General features: G+C 38.0%; 1 protein-coding gene across 3 annotated transcripts in view; it reads right to left on the reverse strand.

Moving 5' to 3' along the window:
* Window positions 1–326: 326 nt before the first annotated feature.
* The window catches only part of RBMS3 (RNA binding motif single stranded interacting protein 3), a 730467-nt gene continuing 710528 nt past the window's right edge, over window positions 327–20265 (reverse strand). For all 3 annotated transcript variants that reach the window (XM_052797551.1, XM_052797566.1, XM_052797557.1), the window contains 3 exons: window positions 12967–13047; window positions 10314–10441; window positions 327–6447 (listed from right to left, as the gene is read on the reverse strand). In XM_052797551.1, the coding sequence (XP_052653511.1) occupies window positions 6441–6447; window positions 10314–10441; window positions 12967–13047 (216 nt within the window). In that variant the 3' untranslated portion in view covers window positions 327–6440. The remainder of the gene's footprint in view (window positions 6448–10313; window positions 10442–12966; window positions 13048–20265) is intronic.

Below are 20265 nucleotides of genomic sequence, written 5' to 3' on the forward strand. Positions count from 1 at the left end.
GTCACTATTTAAAATACCCCTCAGAAACAGAGGCAATGTTCTAGCAGGTGTACAGCTGAGAGCCTGGACGGCAGATACCTGTTAGCATTAAACGCTCAGTCTTGGTGTGAGAAAAACTTTCTCCTGTATTTCACCTCCTAACACGGGGGTGGTTGTGCTGCTGACAGGGCAACAGAGCCGTCCTGTCTCTCCGATTCTCTCCTTCCACTTGGTGAAGACGCGGAGGAGGCAGACTTTGCTGCAAAGCCTCTCCGCTCCCTCTGTGCTCAGCACAAGAGCCACGGCCTTGGGAAGCCTCTGCAGAAAGATGCCACAAGAACACAGAGTCACCCAGCTCTTTTCTTTCTTTATTTTTTTATTGAAAGCTTCATCAAAGAAAACAGAAGTTTAAACCTAACATCCACTGATCTACAGAAAGCCCCAGGAGTGGGAAAATGGCAGCTATTTAGGATTGTGGTACAAATGGAAAACATAAAAAAAAAAAAATCATAGCAGTACAGATCTTTCAAAGACATTCGGAGACATCAGCACACAGATGCCCATATAAATAAAACTCATAATTTAATGTATCACAGAGGTTCTGTATTCTACATTTTGGCTACAGTGAGGTCTGTAAGGGCTTTAAAGAACCTCTGTCCCATTTGTGTGAAGCATGTTTTCTTGATAGGAAGTTCATCTGCTTTCAAAGCTGCTTTGATTTTTCTTACAGACAGAATCTGTTCATTCTCCTTTAAAAAGGAAAACAATCAAAAATTCCTATATGAATTCTGTACGTTTCCTGGTTTTACATAAAATTGTTTTGCCTCTAAAAGATAGTAGAATTTTCTTCCACTCTGGAATACAGCATATTTAATAATACTTTAGTTACATAAACATCATGTTCTCTTCTCTAGGCTGTATTTTTGGGCTTTAAAAAATATAACTGAGTGTAAATTTCACCAAATTCATAAAATTATTATCCAAGAGAAAGACACTTAAAGGCAGAAAATTAATGTTGGGCATATACAACAGATCCAGATCTTGGAAGGTGCTTACACCTTGCAGGCTTTGGCCCTACAAGGAAAAATGGATTTGTGAACCTGTCAAAGGCTGACATTTTTCACTTCATTACACATTTTTATTAAGGTGAGAGAACTCAGCTGTCACTGTTGGGGAATTAAGAACTGAACTGAACAACTGAAGTAAACACAAGAATGTTTCTTATCATGGAAAGCTAAACCAACACTGGGATTTATTTTTTTACAGCTTTTCTCTCATAATTTTCTGTTTAATTTTAACAAAGAGCATGTTTATAAAGGGGAGAAGAAAGGGTCTCTTCTGCCTGCTTTGAGGCACAAAGGTGAATAAATCTCTGGGGTACATACAGCACTCTAGCCTATTTGGGTGACAGGAGCAATATAGAAAAAGTTGGTGCTCTTTTTGAGGGGAAAATAACTCTCCTTACACTGCATCTTTGCTGCTTGCTGAGATTCCGGAAATCTGTTCCACTGAGGGAGAGGAGGAGTCTGCTGCTCACTCAGCCCTCCTTCTGAGAAAGTGTGCGTGCATGATTGTGTGTATGCATATTAGAAATGAAAGGAATCTTCATTACTAGTGTCAATTGTCATTAAACAGAAAAGAGTAATACACCAAATGTCAGCATTTTTGTTGTTTTCTGTTTTGCATTTCCATCACACCATGACTGTTTTCTTAGTTCATGTGGGCTACCGAGAAAGACCAGGAAAATCCCTTACCCTAGGGCACTTCTTTTATATCCGGACCAATTTCATGTTAAATAAAGTTTTGAAAGGAAATGTTGACCATGTGTGTATCAAACATTACTATCTTCAACTACCACATTTGGTCTCATCACTAAAAATGGATTGATTCATTACTTTAAGCACATTATCACTCTTTAGCATGACTCTTGCTATAGGTGGAGTTCAGTGAGTCTGCCTAAACCTGTTTTGCTCATGTCAACCTCAGCATTAAAATGAAGTGGCATGAGGAGCACCATCAAGCTTAAAATCATGAAGCATGGTGATTTCTTAAACACTTAGTATCAGTCTCATCCTTCAGTACCATAAACAACATAATATAGATCCAAATACTATGACATATTAAAAATAAACTTTATTACAATGCAGGCTTCCTCAAATTTGCTGAGTTTTGGTACACATACATACATAAATAATATCCTTCATTTGATTTTTACTTGAGTAAAAATCCATTTGAATGCTTCAGCTCATTGCCCGTTGAAAGTTTAAGCCCTCACTTCTCTAATCACCAGCCTTTATCTTCCACAGTTGGGCATGCATCCATAGCAGAAGATGATACAACATGATGCAATTGCTCTCAAATATGCCTCATTCTGCATTACAGTGGATTTCTTGACCAACACAACCAAGGCAGTCTCTTCGTAAACAGAACTATACAAGTAAGCACAAGCTAAGGACGTGTCAAGAGTCTGTTTCACTGGAAGGCAATAAGAGGACATTCACAATTTGAGGCCTGACTGTCACAGGTGAAAAGTGCTTACAAAACCAGCAGTAGAGCCAGATAGGAAGAAGAGTCCCTCAGCAATCTCACTGGGAACAGTGAGACTGTTCAGTGCCCTGATCTACACTCGGGTCAGCACCTGCAAATATAGTATTCTCTTCAGGTCCACTGTATAGTTTTTTTTTTTCCCAATGTTAAGTGACAAGCCCAGGTATTCAGAATTTTCTAGCCATAATTCATATTTTTCTGACACCCCTTCTGTATTTATTTTTTAAGGTAAAAACAAAAATACCAAACCTGAACATCCAGATTTGACTATTTACAAGAATTCAGGTGTGATGGAAAGTACATACGCAGTTCAGCTTATGGATTTGATGTTACTTCTAGGCCTCTGGGCCAGGCACCATTGCCTTGGACTTCTAGAGTTGTTTCTGCAACCTTTCAGGAACCCTCCCGATATTTAAAGCTAAATTGGTAAGACAGACATAGATATTGACTTTACAAATTCAGGTCTTCAAAAAAGAAAAAAAAAAGGAAAACAGAAACTCAAACAGATAATAATAACAATAAACCTTCCAAAAATTCTTATGAGTCAGAACATAAAGAAAACCAGTTTTAGATTGCAGAGGCCACCAAGTACTCCTGTCCTGTGACAACACCCATGCAGCAAGTGTGTTGCTCTTCCACTGTTCTCTTTTACCTCATCTTTAACTTTTACTTTTAAGTTTCTGAGCATTTTGTATGTTCCAAATAAGTTTTTTTCTTACCTTATGATCTATGACTGTTTATACTCAAGGCTCACATTGTTTATACTCATAGACTGTCAAGTACCAGTTCATTGCTTTTTTGGGGATCAATAAGATGATCAATTGTATTTAAGGGATCCATTTTCTCTTCTTCCTCTACTTCTTTGCTTTGTTTCTTTTGATTTCAACCACTGTTGAACATTATGGCATGGAAAAAAAAGGGAACAATTCTAATACAGAATGCACTTGAAACACTTTAAAGTGACAGGCATCGTGGTATCACGTTGCCTGCCTGGCTTAATAAAAAAACACTGAGATTGTTTAACTTTGTTTGCTGAAAAAAATAAGAAAAATGTTTCTGAATGTATAAATAAAGCAGCAGAGTTCTGAATAGAAACAAGAAGGTACCTCAGCATATTCATCAGCCACATGGTAGCTACCTTGTAGCCTCATTGTTGATAGTAAATGAGACTTTTTGTGTGTCACATTAGAACGAACACAGAAACAAATGTGTTTATTTAATATTTAACTGACTTGTGCCCGGGGTTATCTCTATTTGTACAAAGAATTCAGAGACAGACAGAAAGAGAGTACGTGTAGAAAGGAAGAAAATAAGGCTAGCTCAATTTTTTTTCCCCCATATGCCCTCCAAAGAAAGAGGGAGCCTTTATCTAAGGACAAAATTCAAGTTCCACTCTCAAAAAGCAACAAGTAATGAGACAGCATGTGAAACAGATTTTTCTTTTTTTTTTTTTTTTTTTTTCTGAATCAAAAACATGTGGATGTTGTTCTTCTTTTATTTTGGCATCATCTGGTTTTCAGAAGTGTTGAATATCAACAACTACTCTGGAGAAAGAAGAAGTTTTACCACTTCTGAAAATCAGGCCCTCTTCCTATGGTGAAGAACCACGTGAACTCCCATTTCTCTCTTTTCTATGTTGCATATCTAGCAGCCATTTACTTGGGAAACCCCCTCCCCCCACACACTATGTTAAAAAATATGATCTTGTTTTATCAATTTAAAAAAATAATTGTGTTCTTTTCCCCAAAAAAGTCAGGTTAGGGAAACACAAGTCTCTTTAGAATTGGGCAGCTGAATCAGATTGATCAAATATATATGTTTTAATTTCATTACTTTTAATGGATACCCTGTCTCTAATGCACCACAATAAATGTGATGAAGCTTCCCCTCTCTTCTGGATGGAGGAAAGTTTAAAAATGTTTGGTTTAATTTTTACATATAGATCTATGTGTATGTATATATTTAAGTGCTGCTTCTCTTCTGCCTCCTTAAGGAAAAAAATCATCTTTTGACTTGCTTCTCACCTTTTTTGTTTGTTTGTTTGGAAAAAGTAAGGGCCATAATCAAGATTTCTCTATGGAAAATAACTGTTATTCCTAAAACAGGTTTCAGTGGATTCAATTTAGTTAGTGTCCTTTTTTTGCCTAATCATATTAATTAGTGATTGTCAGCCCACATATTAAGACAACAGAGATCATAGCAGAGAAGAATAATTTTTGACTTCCTGCCTGCATGACAATACTAAGTCATTTTCAACATTTCTGCTTGTATGGGAGAGCTAAAGTGAGAACAAAGATCAGGTTTGCTTTCTCTTGCATCTATCTGGCAATTCAAATGCATCACTGAAAAACAAACGCAGAATTAAGGTGGCTATGCATGCTGGACGATGACAAAGACTGAGGTGAAGAAATGAATCTGCGGTATGTTGGAATTCAGAAGGAAGACTGTTGTTTCAGTAGAAATACCAAAGATCAGGCAATTTAACAGAAAAACTCATCAAAATTAAAGTCCACCTGGACAGATTAGTTGGTAACCCACTCCCCCTTGCTTTGGGATGTTCTCCAAAGCACACCATCAACAAGCTTCTAACACCAACTATTCCAAAATTTCCACTATAAACATATGCAGTATGTAAAACACCAGTGGAAGATAGTTTAAACAAACAAGAAAGTAAGAACTGGTCCGGCCATGTAGGTCAAATAAAGATAAAAAAAGAAAAAAACCTCTATCTTCTGGACTGCGTTAGGGTGTCACTTCATCTTTGGTATAAAATAGGCCATCCATAGGCTGCATTTGTTCACAACTAGGAAAGACTACAGAAATTGTCAACAATTTCTTCTATCTATTGCTTTTTTTGCACTTTTTTGACCATAAGCTCCTATCTACTTAAGGTTTTTTTTAATGCTCTTAAGCTAGGTTTTTGCAATGTGACAAGCAAAGCAGACTAAAAACTTCTTAAAGCTCATAAAAAAGACTGCAGATAAAAAGCACTAATGCTTTTGCTAGCGATCACGCTTTGTAAATAAAAAAATCTGCATTCTGCAAGAAAAAAACCCTGCATTCTCTATAATGCAGCAAGTTTTTTTCTCAATTCAATAACTTTACTGTAAAATGCTTTAGCCTTCTAGAATTTTTTTCTGTCAACACTTAAGACAAAGTTCATAAAAGTCCCAGCATTTTTCCAATCCTTTCAGTTGCCACAGTTCCTTTATCATCAATTTTTCTTCAAAAGAAGAAAATCATTTTCTTTTAAACTGTACAGTTTATTTTTTGTTCACCCCAAAAACTCAGTCTATTAAACTTCTGCACCAGCACCGGTGTGAGCAGTTTCAATTCATTCTCGGGTTTTCTAACAAGACGTTGACAGCTTGCCTTGAGAGCCTTTGACGTCCTTAAAATTAAGGCAATTAAGATTCAAGATAAACCTTACCTAAACATTTCTTTAAAAAAACAAAAACAAAAAACCAAAAAACACTCTAGATTTAAAACAAGAAGAAAAATAAAATGAGAGAAAAAGAGTAGCTTAATTTTTGAGGAAGACAATTGGTTTTTCATCGCAACTTGCTCCCTCTTGACATCATCAGTTTTTCTGTTAAAAAAAAAAAAAATCTAGCTACACCTCCAGGTAAATTCTGAATTCAAATGTTCGTCCAGATGAAATGTCAACCCAGTGTTTTTCCTCTGGGTTTTTCCTTTAGTTAAAAAAAAAAATATATATATAGCAAAAATAAAATTGTCAGACTACATGACGGAACCATTTGCACAGCACATAAAAACACTGTTTTGTTTTCGTTGGGAAAGGTAGAAAAAAAAAGCATTCATTTGACGCCTGTGCAAACTGGAAGCCAACTTCTTGTTCAGTGAAGTTTCTCCATTCAAGGCAAAGATTTCAGACCGACATTCTTCAGTCCTGTTTATTGTCTGTAAAAACAATTGAATTAAAGTGGTCATTAAGTCAAAACAACTTTAAATTAGGCTCCTCTCCTTTTTTTCCCACCCAATTCCCTTTAAAAGTTATCCAAGCTAAACTAAATTTGCAGCTGTTTAAATATGATACAACCACTAAGCTGAAAATAGTCAGGCAGAAATAGGGAACTCCTGCTTTTGGGATGTTAACACATCCTAAGCAGATGAATTTACTCTTGTTAATGCTATGCTTAATGGGCAGTCTACCTACACTGAAATGAGATGAATACGTGGCTTAACACTGTGTAAATATTTCAAGAGTAATACGATAAGAGAGCGAATATTTTCATAATAATAAGTGGCACTCTTTATTTTGGATACTAATAATAAAACTAAGGATAAAATTACAATAAAAGGATACATCCAATTTGCTAAAACATTTTCTGATGGCAAGAGCAGTTAGACTGTGGAGCAGTCTGCTTAATGAGCCAGTTATGGCTAACTTAGTAGAAACATTCAAGATAATATTAATTAGAAAAATATAATTTTTGATCATATAGTGTCAAATCTTTTTACATTTAGCACAGAGAATAACCTAAACTATCAACCTTTTCCTTAGAGAAGATAACTCTCATTTTGTATTTTTGAGGTTTCATATCATTTAAAGATATGTCACATCAAACTTACCTTAGCAAGACTATATGAGGTCTTTGGGGAGATGCAGAACCTACATAAAAACGCTGTTTTCATGTCTAGGGCTATCAGTAAGGGTTAGCTATTGCTTTTCCTACAGTCCTCAAAACTTGCATGGAAAAAATCCTTTTCCAGATGAAGTTCAACACAAGAATATCCAGCACCTTTCCTTTTGCAAGCATTAACGCATGTGCCTTGCTTAGTTTAAAATTCATTTTAATATTAGGAGTTAAATTGTGAAGAATGTTGATGACATAACATTTGCCACAGAACTATTTCTCTGGGATGGTAAACATAAAACTAACTGCAATTTTAAGTATTAAATTTACCAAAGGACTTTTTCATTGCATGAAGCCTGAAAATTAATATTTTGAATGTAACAACAGATTTATGTGGAAAGCAAGAATTAATTATTTTCTTGGGTTTTCTATGCATAACTTCTGGTAGGAGTACTCAAGCTGAATGCTCACCTTGTTCAGTTTTACTGCCCCTCTGGCTCGAGTGGTCACCATATGTATGAAAGACCAGTTCCACCGAAGGGTCACAGCACACACTCTCTAATCTAACCTGGCATTGAGTTTGCCCACAAAAGGCTCCAGAAAAATGTAATTCTTTCTGCATTTAAAATCAGAGTATGTTGTCCAGCAGAGTTTTGCTTAGAGGTAACAGACTACACTTTTCAGGGGGAAGGATCTCCATTTATCTGCACTTCATAAATTTCACACTTTTATGTGCAAAATTAAAGATTTACAAGGAAAAAAGGGAGTATGGGTCTAAAATAATTAAGGTGATTTCCTCATAGAGTTGAGTCCTCTGCTCAGAAACCAAGGGCTGTTTCTCCTACATTGCTACACAATAGGTAGCCAGGTTTTGACATGAAGTTATCATTTCTGAACATCTAGAGGTGCGATCCTCAAGTACAGCAGCCAGAATATTAAATAAAGAACATGTATGCTGATTTAAAAAGTGGAACTCAAATTTTAAGTCTTGTGGTTTATTTTTACTTACAAAGAGAGTACAGTCCTTATACCACCCAGTTCATTCTGAGTACATTGCCTCTCCTTTGTTGTCTGCAATTTCATGATTGTTGCAAGGAAAAGAAATATAATGAAATACACTCTTATAACTTTTCTCCTGACTGGTCAGCTCCTATGAAATAATTTTATAGTGTCTGCCTTTGCCTATATCTGACAAAATCATTGTCTGGTCATGTTAATTACTTCCTCTCATCTCGCTTTGAAAACAGCTGTTGTATATTGGGCATGATGCTTGCTATTAATAAATACACCCTTTGAAGAGCAGATTAATAAAACTATATTTTAATTACAAAATAACTTCACTTGGTTTTATATTAAAGGTTACTGAGATATTCCGGCAGAAGTTCTTTTTTTAAGACAGAGATTGTGTATATTTTGGTTTGTTTCTACAGCTTCCCACACTTTGCATTTCTGTCCACAACTGGCAGATATAAATAGAGGGCACATTTCAGAAAAAAATACTGAAAATAATCATAATAAAAAATCCGTAGTGGATCTGCCTGTGTGATTAAAAAAGAAAGCAATTCCTCTGAATATAAATGCCAGTGCCATTAGAAGTGTATCCATCATTGCAAAAAGGCAGTAGCTGACAAGGAAAGATGAGGGATCTCATTCTCAGAGAAGGTGGGAATTCACCACACTGGCAAGAAACACAGCACCAATTTCAATAAAGAATTGCAATGTAGTTTCCTCCTATGTGGGAAAAATGCCAGAATCCGCTGATCACAGCTACTTTATGAGTGTTTCTGAGCCTAAGTCCTTCTGCTTTGAGACTTAAGCAAAAGGGAACTGGAACACAGGAATGGTCAGATCAAACCCCTACAGAACAGAGTCATCAAAACAAGCCAATGGGATGGGATGGTCACATATATTTCTCTCTTTGCCCATTATATTCTGTAAGTATTTTGCCACCATTTACTTACAGGTGCTAGAGAGAATGATACCTAGAAGGGATACACATGCATAGACTGTGGCTCCAGTTGGGTGCATCAACAAAAAGCTTGTGATCAATTGCTTTTGTAATATGTACATATAGACAAATATTGGCATGATACAATAAATAGTGAGGTCTTACGTTTTATGGCGGTCAAAAAGGGACATTGTGTGATCTGAAACCATTTGTTACTCATATGTTAGACAAATAAATGCATCTTCCACTTCCAGAGGTCAAAGATGAAGTATAGCAATTGACAGATTGGTATAATTCTAATCTTTCCTATACCAGCACGTATCTTATGCCTCTATAACTACTATGTCATCATGCATTGACTGACACATCTAACATATTTCTTGTCTGGCTATTTGTCTGCTTCCTTCCCCAAGATAAAAAATGTGTAATTCTCTTTTCACAGTGATGTGGGTGTTCAATATACGTGTATTAATAAAGGATTGGGTTTGGGCTCCTTCCTAGAATCTGTCCAACATTGATCAGTCCCAATGAGTACCCTGTCACTAAGTAACCTTCCCTTTGTGAGGACTAGTTTTAACGTCGCAGAGAGGAATGTTTTGAGGACTATTCTGAAGATGAAGGGACTGTTTAGGAGTTCTAGATCCAGCTGTCAGTGTATAAATGTTGAATTTTCCAAGGCATTCCACAGGAAGCAAAGAAAGGGAGCAGAGGACAGGGGAAAGACAGAGCAGTGCTTCTCTCCATCCCTTTCTTATCCCTTCTTCCGTTTCCAGTTCCTGCCCACTCAGTGTCTGCATGGCACCAGTTTTACATAGTTACAAATACCAACTTGGGGCAATTTATAGTGCTTCATTAGCTACACTTTGAGAAAGGAGCCTTTACATGTGTACTGTGCCAATACTTTCACCACTGCAAAATTTAAGCCCTCTTTTTAACCTCTGATGCCAGATGCTGCTTTAGCCTAGCGTGATGATTGTTAACACAGTTGTTGAGATCCTTCTGAGTCCACAAAAGCAGCAGACAGTTAGAGATCAAATCTTTGCAGGCATGAACTCAAGGACATTTTGCAAAGGTGAGGCCGTCAGCCAAAACCTTTTGCTAATTACACTGCTATATATCCAGAATTCATCTGAACTTAACGAAGCTACTCAGAATTCATATTGCTGAAATGGGGAGTAGAATTTGGCCCGCTATAATCAAGAAACAAAAATCTTCCGGTTACAAAGTGTATGCCTACTTACTTAGACTGTTGGTAAGAATACGCAGGCGCATGTTCACTGGATGTTTCCACTGTCATCTGTTGCTGTTGACCACTGGCTTCCTGTGATGAAGATGCTACTGTCTGTGGAGAAGTATCAGCAACAACACCCTAGGGAATCAAATGAGAACATGAAAAAATTACTAATTTTACTCGCTGCAGTGAATTACATAAAAGAGCTCAGCACCAGCTCACCATTCCTGTATTTCTCTAGAGGTCAAAAGAGTTTGAGATAGCAGAACCACATGCTAACACAACAAACTCCATCAGTTTTAGAGAGCTAATCCAGCAACAAGAAGCTTCCTTAGCATACCAGCTCCTGTAGTACTTTGCTCTCACAGGCTGCAGTGGAAAACACCTCCACCTTTGAGGGCAGTTCCCTGCCCATTCAAAGCCAGAGGCAAAACTTCTGACTTAGAGGAGTCTGGATTTTACCTTTTGTCTTTTTTACAACATATGTATGGCTCTTCTGATTTTCACTTACCCACCCCAACTTCACAGCGAGTTCACACTTATTTTGTTTGATTTGCAATGTGATAAAGGCAGAATCTAGGCCCACCGCTCTCTGGTTTAGCACACATCCAACAGAATTTTAGCTGCCTCAGAAAAATACTGTACTCCTCTACACACTGCTTCCCTTCAAAAATAAATTTACTTCACACTAAAGACTTTTATCTTTTAAGTCAAAGCTCCAATGAAGTTTTATTTATACATTTCCAAAAAAGATAACACAGAAAAGATATGTATGAATTTAACATTATGCACTGTTTCTTATCCTATTTAGACAGTCTGAATAATATTATTTTTAAGTGCTCTTGTATGCTTTCAAAGCAAGCTATATTTTCTTTCCTTTACTTTCATGCTTGGTGTGTTGGTCACATGAGTAACACTAGCAGGTCTCTTCAGGGAACATGCTTTACTACTGTACTGCACACAACAGAGCCAGAAGAGGGAGCACAAAGCACTTGCTTTGTTTTTATTTGAGTCCTGTGTAAACAACAGGTAGTTTATTTGAAATTACCTGTTAAAAATACGAGTTTCATTTTTCAGAAATGCTTCATATCTATTGCTTAACAGACTGTCAGTATTATCTTTTTCTGTCTACTTCCTTATCTTTTTCCTTCTGCTTTTGTCCATCTCGTCTTGAGATTTTAAGCTCTCTGGGGCAGAGACTGTATTTTTTGATCTCTGCTTGTGAAGCATCCAGCATAGTAGAGTCCTGGTTCATGATGCTACATGAATACAGATAAACATTAACAATAATTATCATCACTGGATCGGAGCAAGACAGGCTATATATTCAGATAATATTTTGATTATTCTAGTAGATAATTATGGCATCATGTCACTTTAGCGGGCATGAATATACCAGTGGGTGATGGGGAGGAGGGCTCAGGAAGAATTAACTTAATTTCTTATTCACACTGGTCAGCACAGTATGCAGCCAGTACTGCTGTATGAGCCACTCTCCATCCCACCATCTCCTTTTAATTCAGATTTGTATCTGCCCAGTTTAATACCTAAGAATGGCAATTGAATAGAGACACCCATGGCCCGTTTGTAAACAAACAAGGTTTAGGGCAAAATTATCCCGAGGCAAAAAAAGACTAAAACATGACCAGCTCAGTATGACAGAACAGTAGCAACCTTTCCTGTGGGACCTCATTTGGGAATCTCAGTAATTGCAAAGAACTGGCAGAACCAGGAAAACTTGACTGCTGGTGGAGCCATGCCAACAGTACCACTAACTCAGCATCCTCAAAGCACAGAGTAGTAATAGCACAAACTCCAAAGTCCACACAGCCGAAGACAGAAGTACAGAGACCCTGGCACTCCTCACATTACCCCAGCATAGGGGAGAAGTTATTAATAAAAGAGGGTAGCACCAAAGAGAAGCACACAGGTAAGAGGATGCCAAGGCTCCCTCCTCTCGCTGTGCTCAGCGGCCCTTATGAAGCTTCACAGAAGTTGAGGCCAAGCTGACGTTCTCCCGGCAGCTTGTGGTCTACAGGGTTGAGTAAATACTTACTCATTAGACTGTCATCAGCATGACTCAGCCCCAAGGAGGGAGGGAGCGAATCCTTCCTCAAGGATGAAAAGCACTCAGTCAGTGCAGCATCCTCCACGTCTGTATATACAAGAGGAAGGTTTCCATTGCTCAATCACTTTTTCTGGTGGCTAAATGTTTCAGCAATTACCTAAACTTGCTAAGGACCGCAGCAAACCCTCTTGCAACCTTCTCTTCTTGGAATCTCTTTGGGGTTCATGGTCTGCCTGCTGGGTTTGTTTTCCTGCCTCTTCCCATCTCCCTCCCAAGTACATGGGGAAAAAATAGTCATAATCACTGATGTTTTATGCCATGTCCTGCTGTACAAAAAAAAGAAATGCAAAACAAGAGCCCTTGCAAATAATAAAAAAAAAGGGGGGGGCGGGCACGGTGAGGAGAAGAAAAAACAAGGAGAAAGAAAAGAAAAAGAGAAAGAAATGCGCAGTCCTAATTTTAAAAGCTGGAAGCTTCCAGCCACCATTCCATAAAGTAACTTCAGGCCCCTTTCAAACAACAGGAGCAAAGAGGCATAATAGATAAAAGTTCTGCTAGCCCTTCACTCTACTTTCATGGATGGAGATAAACTTACTTCGATAGGGACAGCTGTTGGAGGCACAGGAGTGTACTGGGGAATGTAGGTCCCTTGCATAGGTGCAGCAGCAGTCATGTACTAGAACAAATCAAAGGCAAATGAACATTAGAAAACCACAGTCAAGATGCGTAAAACCATATTAGAAGCATGACGCTGTTTCAATTTCCTGTTCAGAGTTCTTTGGTTAGTGTATAGCTTATTATTTCTTTTAATTAAGGATTTTAGGCAATGGTAGGAATTACCTAGCTATTAAAAATCATAATCTTGAACTTCAAAGTCAGGTCATATCTGAATATATGCAATAGCAAACATCTTGCTGATAGATTCAGACTGTTCACATGGCTTCTGAAACTGAGAGACTCCTACTTACTTGAAAACCAGTAGAGACACAATAGCAGCATATATATAGTAGTTACAGATACAGAAACAGTCTAAACAATCTTTTGAAGTCTTATTGATCTTATCTAATGACACATACAAAAAATGAAGCATGAAATTTGACAGGTTTATTCCAGTCTATATTTAACCCTATCAATAACAGCAGTTGAGTTCACAGGGATACAAAGCTGCAGGGAGGTGCAATCCAAGACAGGAAAAATAAAGGAAGAGGAAGATGTATCTGGGAGTTTCTCCTTTTGTATGCAAAATCCCTAGCTAATTCTCATGGCCTATTCTTAATATCCAGGGATCTTTTCTATGCATTTTGAAACTTCTGCAAATTATTATTATAGCAACACTTTGTATTAGTTTCTCTAAAATACTGTCTCTCCCAAGCACTACAAGACAATCTTTTTTAAAATTCAGGAATGCATGTGCATTTTACTATTGGTATGGCACTTATGTCTTTATATAGAGCACTTCTTAAAAAGCTCTTGAACTGAATGCAACAGATATTGTTCAAACCTTCAAATAAAGTATCGATATTAAGTCGTCAGATCTATACGTACTTTTCTTTCTACAATCCAGTCCTAACTGCATGTCTTCGCTGACAAGAATCTCAGAATGTGCCCAATCCCACAACTACTGACTGTGTGACACTTCCACTACATGTTATCTTCAAAGACACACCGAAGATCTGAATCAGCCCAGAATGTATTTGATGAATTTTAAAATGAGTTAAATATAGCTTTGCTTCCTGGCAGAGCTAGGAAGTGCTTGCAAGATTTTATTCTGCTGTTTATAGTAAAATTTACATTTAAAGCACTCTCTCACCTCAATTCTAAACTGACTGGATGGTTTGATATGCCTGTCACAAACATGCATTATAAAATTGCATAGTGGGGTGCAGAGTCTGCAGCAATGCTGGAGAAAGGCCTTAGGGAATGAGAATGGCATATTTAAGAATCCCACAGCTAAATTCTGAAGTCTTCATTCAAGTAGAAGAAAAAAAATTACTTAAATGAAATTGTTTTCTGTAGAAAAAAAAAATCAGTGACGAACATACGTGACATAGAATGTATACCTGCAATATGAGTAATGCATTGTGTTGAAAACCATTACAATATTTTTGCTAAAATGTACAGTGTTTTCCTTAACTTGAGCAAAGAGACAGGACTGTCCCCAGTGTCTGTGTGCCTGTATCAGGCCATGTTTTTTCTGCAGCTCCTTCTCCTTGTTCTTCAGAAAGAGAATTGAATTCAATAGGTTTTTTATGAATGCTAACCCACCAAAGACATTAGGCCAACTATCCCTATTGTACTCAGTACAGTTGGGCTATTCTCCTGCCTTACGGATTAGGAGCTAATGAGACTGTTACAGCAGGGTGTTCCAGAGCTGCTTCCGCTTCATTCATTCTGCTTTGTAATGTTGCCATCACATGTTGGGACGACATCTGCTGGGTAGCATTGTTCTAAATGTGTCAATATTTAACCTGAAGCACACATTCTTCTAGTTCTGCAAAGACCTACGAGGGTTTTAAACACCTATGCAGGCTAGCTTCACTTGGACAAATATATACAGATTTTAATTAAAAGCATTAATTTAAAGAATAAAGTGGCTTCATTCAGCTTGGACTTCCTCCAAGTTCTTCCCTGAACTCAGCAGAAGATCAACGCTCAGAGTCTTATAAGACGCCATTGTCTGCCATTCTCTTACCTTACATAAAAACACAAATGAGTTTTAATACACAAATATCACACTATTCAACCGTCTTTTAATTCAGACCACTCCACTTTTCACAAAATCCTTTGGCATTGAGTTCTGTAGCACAATTGAAACTGTCTGGGAATTAACTGGTGCCTTTCTTTGCTGACTCTGCAAGCGCCGCTCTCGTGCAGTTTCTTACCTCTATTGTTACTGTTTTCCTCTTGAGGCAGATCATGATCTTACTTGTCAGAATACTTCACGTTGCTTCCTTCACTGCTACACAATCTCTAGGGGAAACTGTTCTGTTGACTTGAGTGTGACTGGTGGCCCGGGCTAACCCTTGCTTGCCCTGGTCTTTCCAGACACTCACACCTCCCTATACTTTCCCAGTTTAATTTTTTTTTTTGCAAGAATTTTAACTGAATTCAGCCAAACAGCAGGTGATTTACAGTGCTAGAGACCAAAGCTGTCTAGTTACTTGCCAGATTCCCTGAAGAACTGTAGCAATGTGACTTCTCCCCTGTATGTAACATATTCTGCTTGTCTAAATGTCCACTGTAATGGTGGTTCAACCTTTTGGTTAAATCATTTAGAGCTCTACAATTGAAACAAATGATGTGAGCCAAATTAGTTCCACCAATGGCATAAATGAAGTCACAGTTTTTGTGGCAAAGAATTTGGTCCTAGTAGAAGTTAGCTAAGGCTCAATCCTACAGAGTACTACTGCTTAACTATGGGGCCTTGACCACACAGCAGCAGGCAGGTCTGTATTACAGGTACAGACATTGTGCCCTTCAGTAGAATATCCAAACATATTTAATCTACTCATCTTTATGAATGTAAAGATACCCTCATCATTTCAGACAAGAGTAACCAGGTCAACAATTAAACAAGTTATTAGGGCTTGGAACTGACTCTCAGTCTCCAGACTCTCACTTAAGGATCCATTGAGGCTTCTGTAAAAAACTTTATAAAACTATAAGACAACTAGGGCTTAGTCCTCAGAGATACACAATTGGACTTAAGTATCTAAAGTCCCCTCACATGCACAGGGAGTCCCAACTGAGACCACATGAATTCAGGAGTGTCTGCCCGGCTGGATCAGTTTTCACCATGGGAAGCCTAGTGCTGAGAAGCTGCTTTAGTGTAGTTTGTTTACTGACAGTATAATGAAAAAGGAGGACAGATTAATTTTTGTTATAACTGACATTAGCTCAAGCAAGTTCGCATGTATTTCTTTCCTTTATGAACTACATAATCCTACCTCTCTGATCTCACAGGATAAATACATTGAAGATTACATAGTGCTAAGGCACAATGTCAGTGTCAATACTTACATCAATGGCATTGGATAATGTAAAAGTTGAATATCTTGTCATGGATATTCACAGTTGGTTGTTAGCAGAAAGCTTCCTGAACACTGCTTTTCAGTAGCTTCCATACCGAGCACACACTGAGCCCACTGGAGTCTATGTCTCTCCCTGGATCCCCCAGACACTTTACCTAGCTATTCTGTAAAACAGTGTGCGTTGGATGTGTTGGAGTAAGTGCTGCCCATGCTGGGAGGTGGAAAAGAGCTTCAGAAAGAATTGTGAGATTCAGAAGAAAAGTTAAACATTTTATATCTGCCCTGGTTAGGACCACCCAGGATGAAGATTCTGCTCTAAGGACATCCCTTAGCTGAGGGACTCAGTAGCGATGCAACTCCATGGGGACCACAGGTCCTGTAGATGTACATAGTCTGCACATGGCTTCCCACCTACCTAAGGAAACTAATGTAACTTGGAAGTAGGCAGATGGCAAAGACAGACATCTCGGTCAGAAGACCATCACTGAGATTTATTTTCTTCATGAACCACAGTCACTAAAGTTCCTTATCCACATGTATGTGTGAGAGAGAGCATGACTTACATGCTCAGCTTAGCAGTACCCAGCCAATTCCACTAAATATTAGTATTGTAAGCACTGAAATGAGAGAATCTGAAAAATCCAAATCCATTCTTTCTTTGCCATATGTTTCCATCAAGATTAAAGATTCTTGAGCTGTAATGTGATTGGCCATTCAACAAAGTATGTGCAAGGCAGAAGAAAACACTGTTCATTCTTGTACAACTGTACAGGCTTTGTGGGTCTAAAAGTAGAAGCTGCTTATTTCTGACAGTAAAATGAATAGTGACTCTACAGGCAGAGATGATGGATCTGGAGGGTATAAGGGAGCTTTTTTGGCACTCTGAACCTTTAAAAGCTGGTAATTTCCACTACAGAAAAAAAAAAAAAGAGACATTGCTGGTGGCACCATGCTCTTAATTTGTTTGTAAACTATTATTTTCTTCATACAGTATACAGAATACATGTTCTCAGCACTGAGGATGTGCAGTATTATAATATAATGCATGCTTTACAATGCCTGACTGCTTAATTCAGACTGCATTTATCAGGGCACCAATTTAGCCTACACGCTACATTAACAATTCCACTCACACCTTGTCCAATGGGATTTTTGTTTTTATCTTTTTGAAACTTCTTAAGCATGTGAAAAAATATATAGCTAGAAAATGAGAGAGTAGCAATATACACTTACACCTCTGCTCTCCTTTCAGATATTAACCTCCGTGACTACAAAGAGTTAAACGAAAGGAGGTAACAAATGAGGAGGTCGGTTGAGGGGACAAAATGAAACTGTGAGAAGGATCATGTTTAATTCAGAGAGCAACATCAGTTCCTACAGATCTGCAAACAGTGAGGTAATCCAGCCTGGCTTCAGCAAGACTCATGTTAAGCCTGCAGCAAACACTAAACCCATAAAGGTGGAAGGCATTGGGGAGAAAAAAACAGGAGGAAGGCAGCTGCCTGCACCAAGCAGAGTGAGGGAGCATGTTGCAGTAGGATAACATGTTTCACCCATCAAAGGCAGAGCTGAGTGACCTGCAGGGAATTTGCAGGAGCTTTTATATCGAGAATATGGCACAGGTACTGTCCATTTATTCATTTGCCCTAGTCTGCCTCTGGCCTGCCTTTCTTGGGCTCAGGTTAATGCAGTCAGGCAAGTGCCTAACGGCTGAGATACATAGCAAACACGTCTTACACCAGCTATTAGTTACTGAATGTCAGCTGAGACAAGTGCCTGAAAGAGCGAGTGCCTCTTGCAAGACCAAACAATTTCATTTACACCACCAGAAGACTTTGGCTACACACTTTGTTTAAATACTGAACGTCATCATTAACAGAAAGTTTAAGAAACTACCCTAAAGTACAGTTCTATTTATAGGCCTAGTTGCCTATAAAATAACACAGCTGTGATTAGAAGGCACCTACTGGATATATGTTAACTCTCTTGGCCACTGTGAATACTCTGAGGTTTTACAGAGTGACAACAGTTGATCAGCATTGAATAAGTTTCCTGGCATAAAGAAAATCAGAAAGGATTAACAAAGTGAGACATTAACATATAAGTTTGCAGTAGATTTGGAAACCTTGAACAACACTTACTGAGAATTAGTAGGCTGACTAAGGACAAGGGGCAATGAGCAAGGAATAAATGTTAAAGAAGAGGCCTTTTATAAAATCAATGTGCAAATGCTGCTTTCTGGTGTTTCACTTTGTTTTTATATAAATGTATATCTGTTGCAAGAATCAAAGATTGCTTTCCTTATTTCATCAACCACCACGCTCCTGAGAAGGCACAGAGCCTAGGTGAGAGCCAAATGGCAGAAGCCTTGTACCAGCATATACTGGTAAGCATTTACACCACAGCAGCCTGCTGGAGGGAGATTAAATGGGACATCTTATATGAGTAAATGCTAACCCATGCGTCTTAAATGAGCAAGGATTCCAGAGCCTGCTCTTCAGTGACTATTTGTGGTTTCCTATCACTGCATGAGCTATAGCACAGTGATAATGACTTAGCTTTTTAGGATTCTCAGAATTAATGCCAGGGTTTATTTGTGTTTTTTTGTTTTTTGGGTTTTTTTTTAAACCATCTGAGAAGTCTAGACACTGCATCACTAACAGAATTATGTGAAAACATTTGCATTGCTAGAAAACTGAAGGAAATGAGACCGTTGGCTGGATTTATTTTTATAATCTTTTTTTTTTTTTTTCCCATGAAGGAAACCTGCCCTCCCACTTTCAAATCTCTTTCCCTGCAAAGAACAAAAATTGCATCTCTCTTCGACTATTGTGAAGTGGTTACAACTTTAATGAAATGTAGAATAAAACTGCTGCTTTTTTGTCCCTGGTTCCACCTTCTCATTTGAAAATACCCTGTTCTCCAATAGAAAAGAACACTGTCTTGCTGTGTCCTCTTATCCCATAGTCTGGCATGGAGACGCAGGAACTCAGGATGAGAAGAGGACCATCTAGTTCATCAGCGCCAGAGGCAGTTCAATGAAATACAGTATCCAGCCACCACAGTTTTTACTTTAAACTTCAAATATCTTTTGCTACCCAGAAGCATTCTCATTTTCCAGCTCAATCCTGTAATTATTCAATGGCTGTTATTAATCTTAGTTTTTCCCAATTAAAGAATGTGAGAATAAAAGATATGGAGTTTTTGCATATATTACAATATTTTTGATAATAATTATTAGCCTGGCCTAAAATATAATAATATAATGCTATTTTACCACACAATTACCATAGCCCTATCAAGAATAGCACTGTCATTCAACAGAATCCCATCACTGGGCCACTGCACTCATTGTTCAGGCAGAGAATAGAAATCTTTACAAGATTTAACCTTCCTTCCCTGCTGCTCAGTAATACAACCGTATTTAGGAACACCTCACTTCCCTTTCAGCCTTCCTAATGAGATGTTACCTAATTCTCTGAGCAAGTTAAATGAAGGTAGAGAGAATAATAACTTCAAGAACTATATTTACAAACTAATCTCCTTTTCTCTTCAGGAGTTCTAAGCATCCTTCACAAATCCCTACCTTTGGAAATCAGAGTAATACAAAGGTATAGAAGAAACAGTGCAGATGAGCTAAACCCGCCACAGCTAACAGGTCTTTTTTTATTTCTGAAATTCAGGCCTGCTACTAAAGCAGAGCGATCAGGACTAATCAGATAAAGACTATTTAGAGTAAACAAATGTGAGAACAGTCAGATCACCACATACAGCTGTGCACCACGCTCTCACTAGCATACAAAATCCCATGTTTGTAAAAAGTATAGTTAATGCAAACAGCACTCCAGGAATGTCTATAGAAA

The sequence above is a fragment of the Harpia harpyja genome, chromosome 1, assembly GCF_026419915.1.
Source record: "Harpia harpyja isolate bHarHar1 chromosome 1, bHarHar1 primary haplotype, whole genome shotgun sequence".
In the NCBI taxonomy this organism is placed as follows: domain Eukaryota; kingdom Metazoa; phylum Chordata; class Aves; order Accipitriformes; family Accipitridae; genus Harpia; species Harpia harpyja.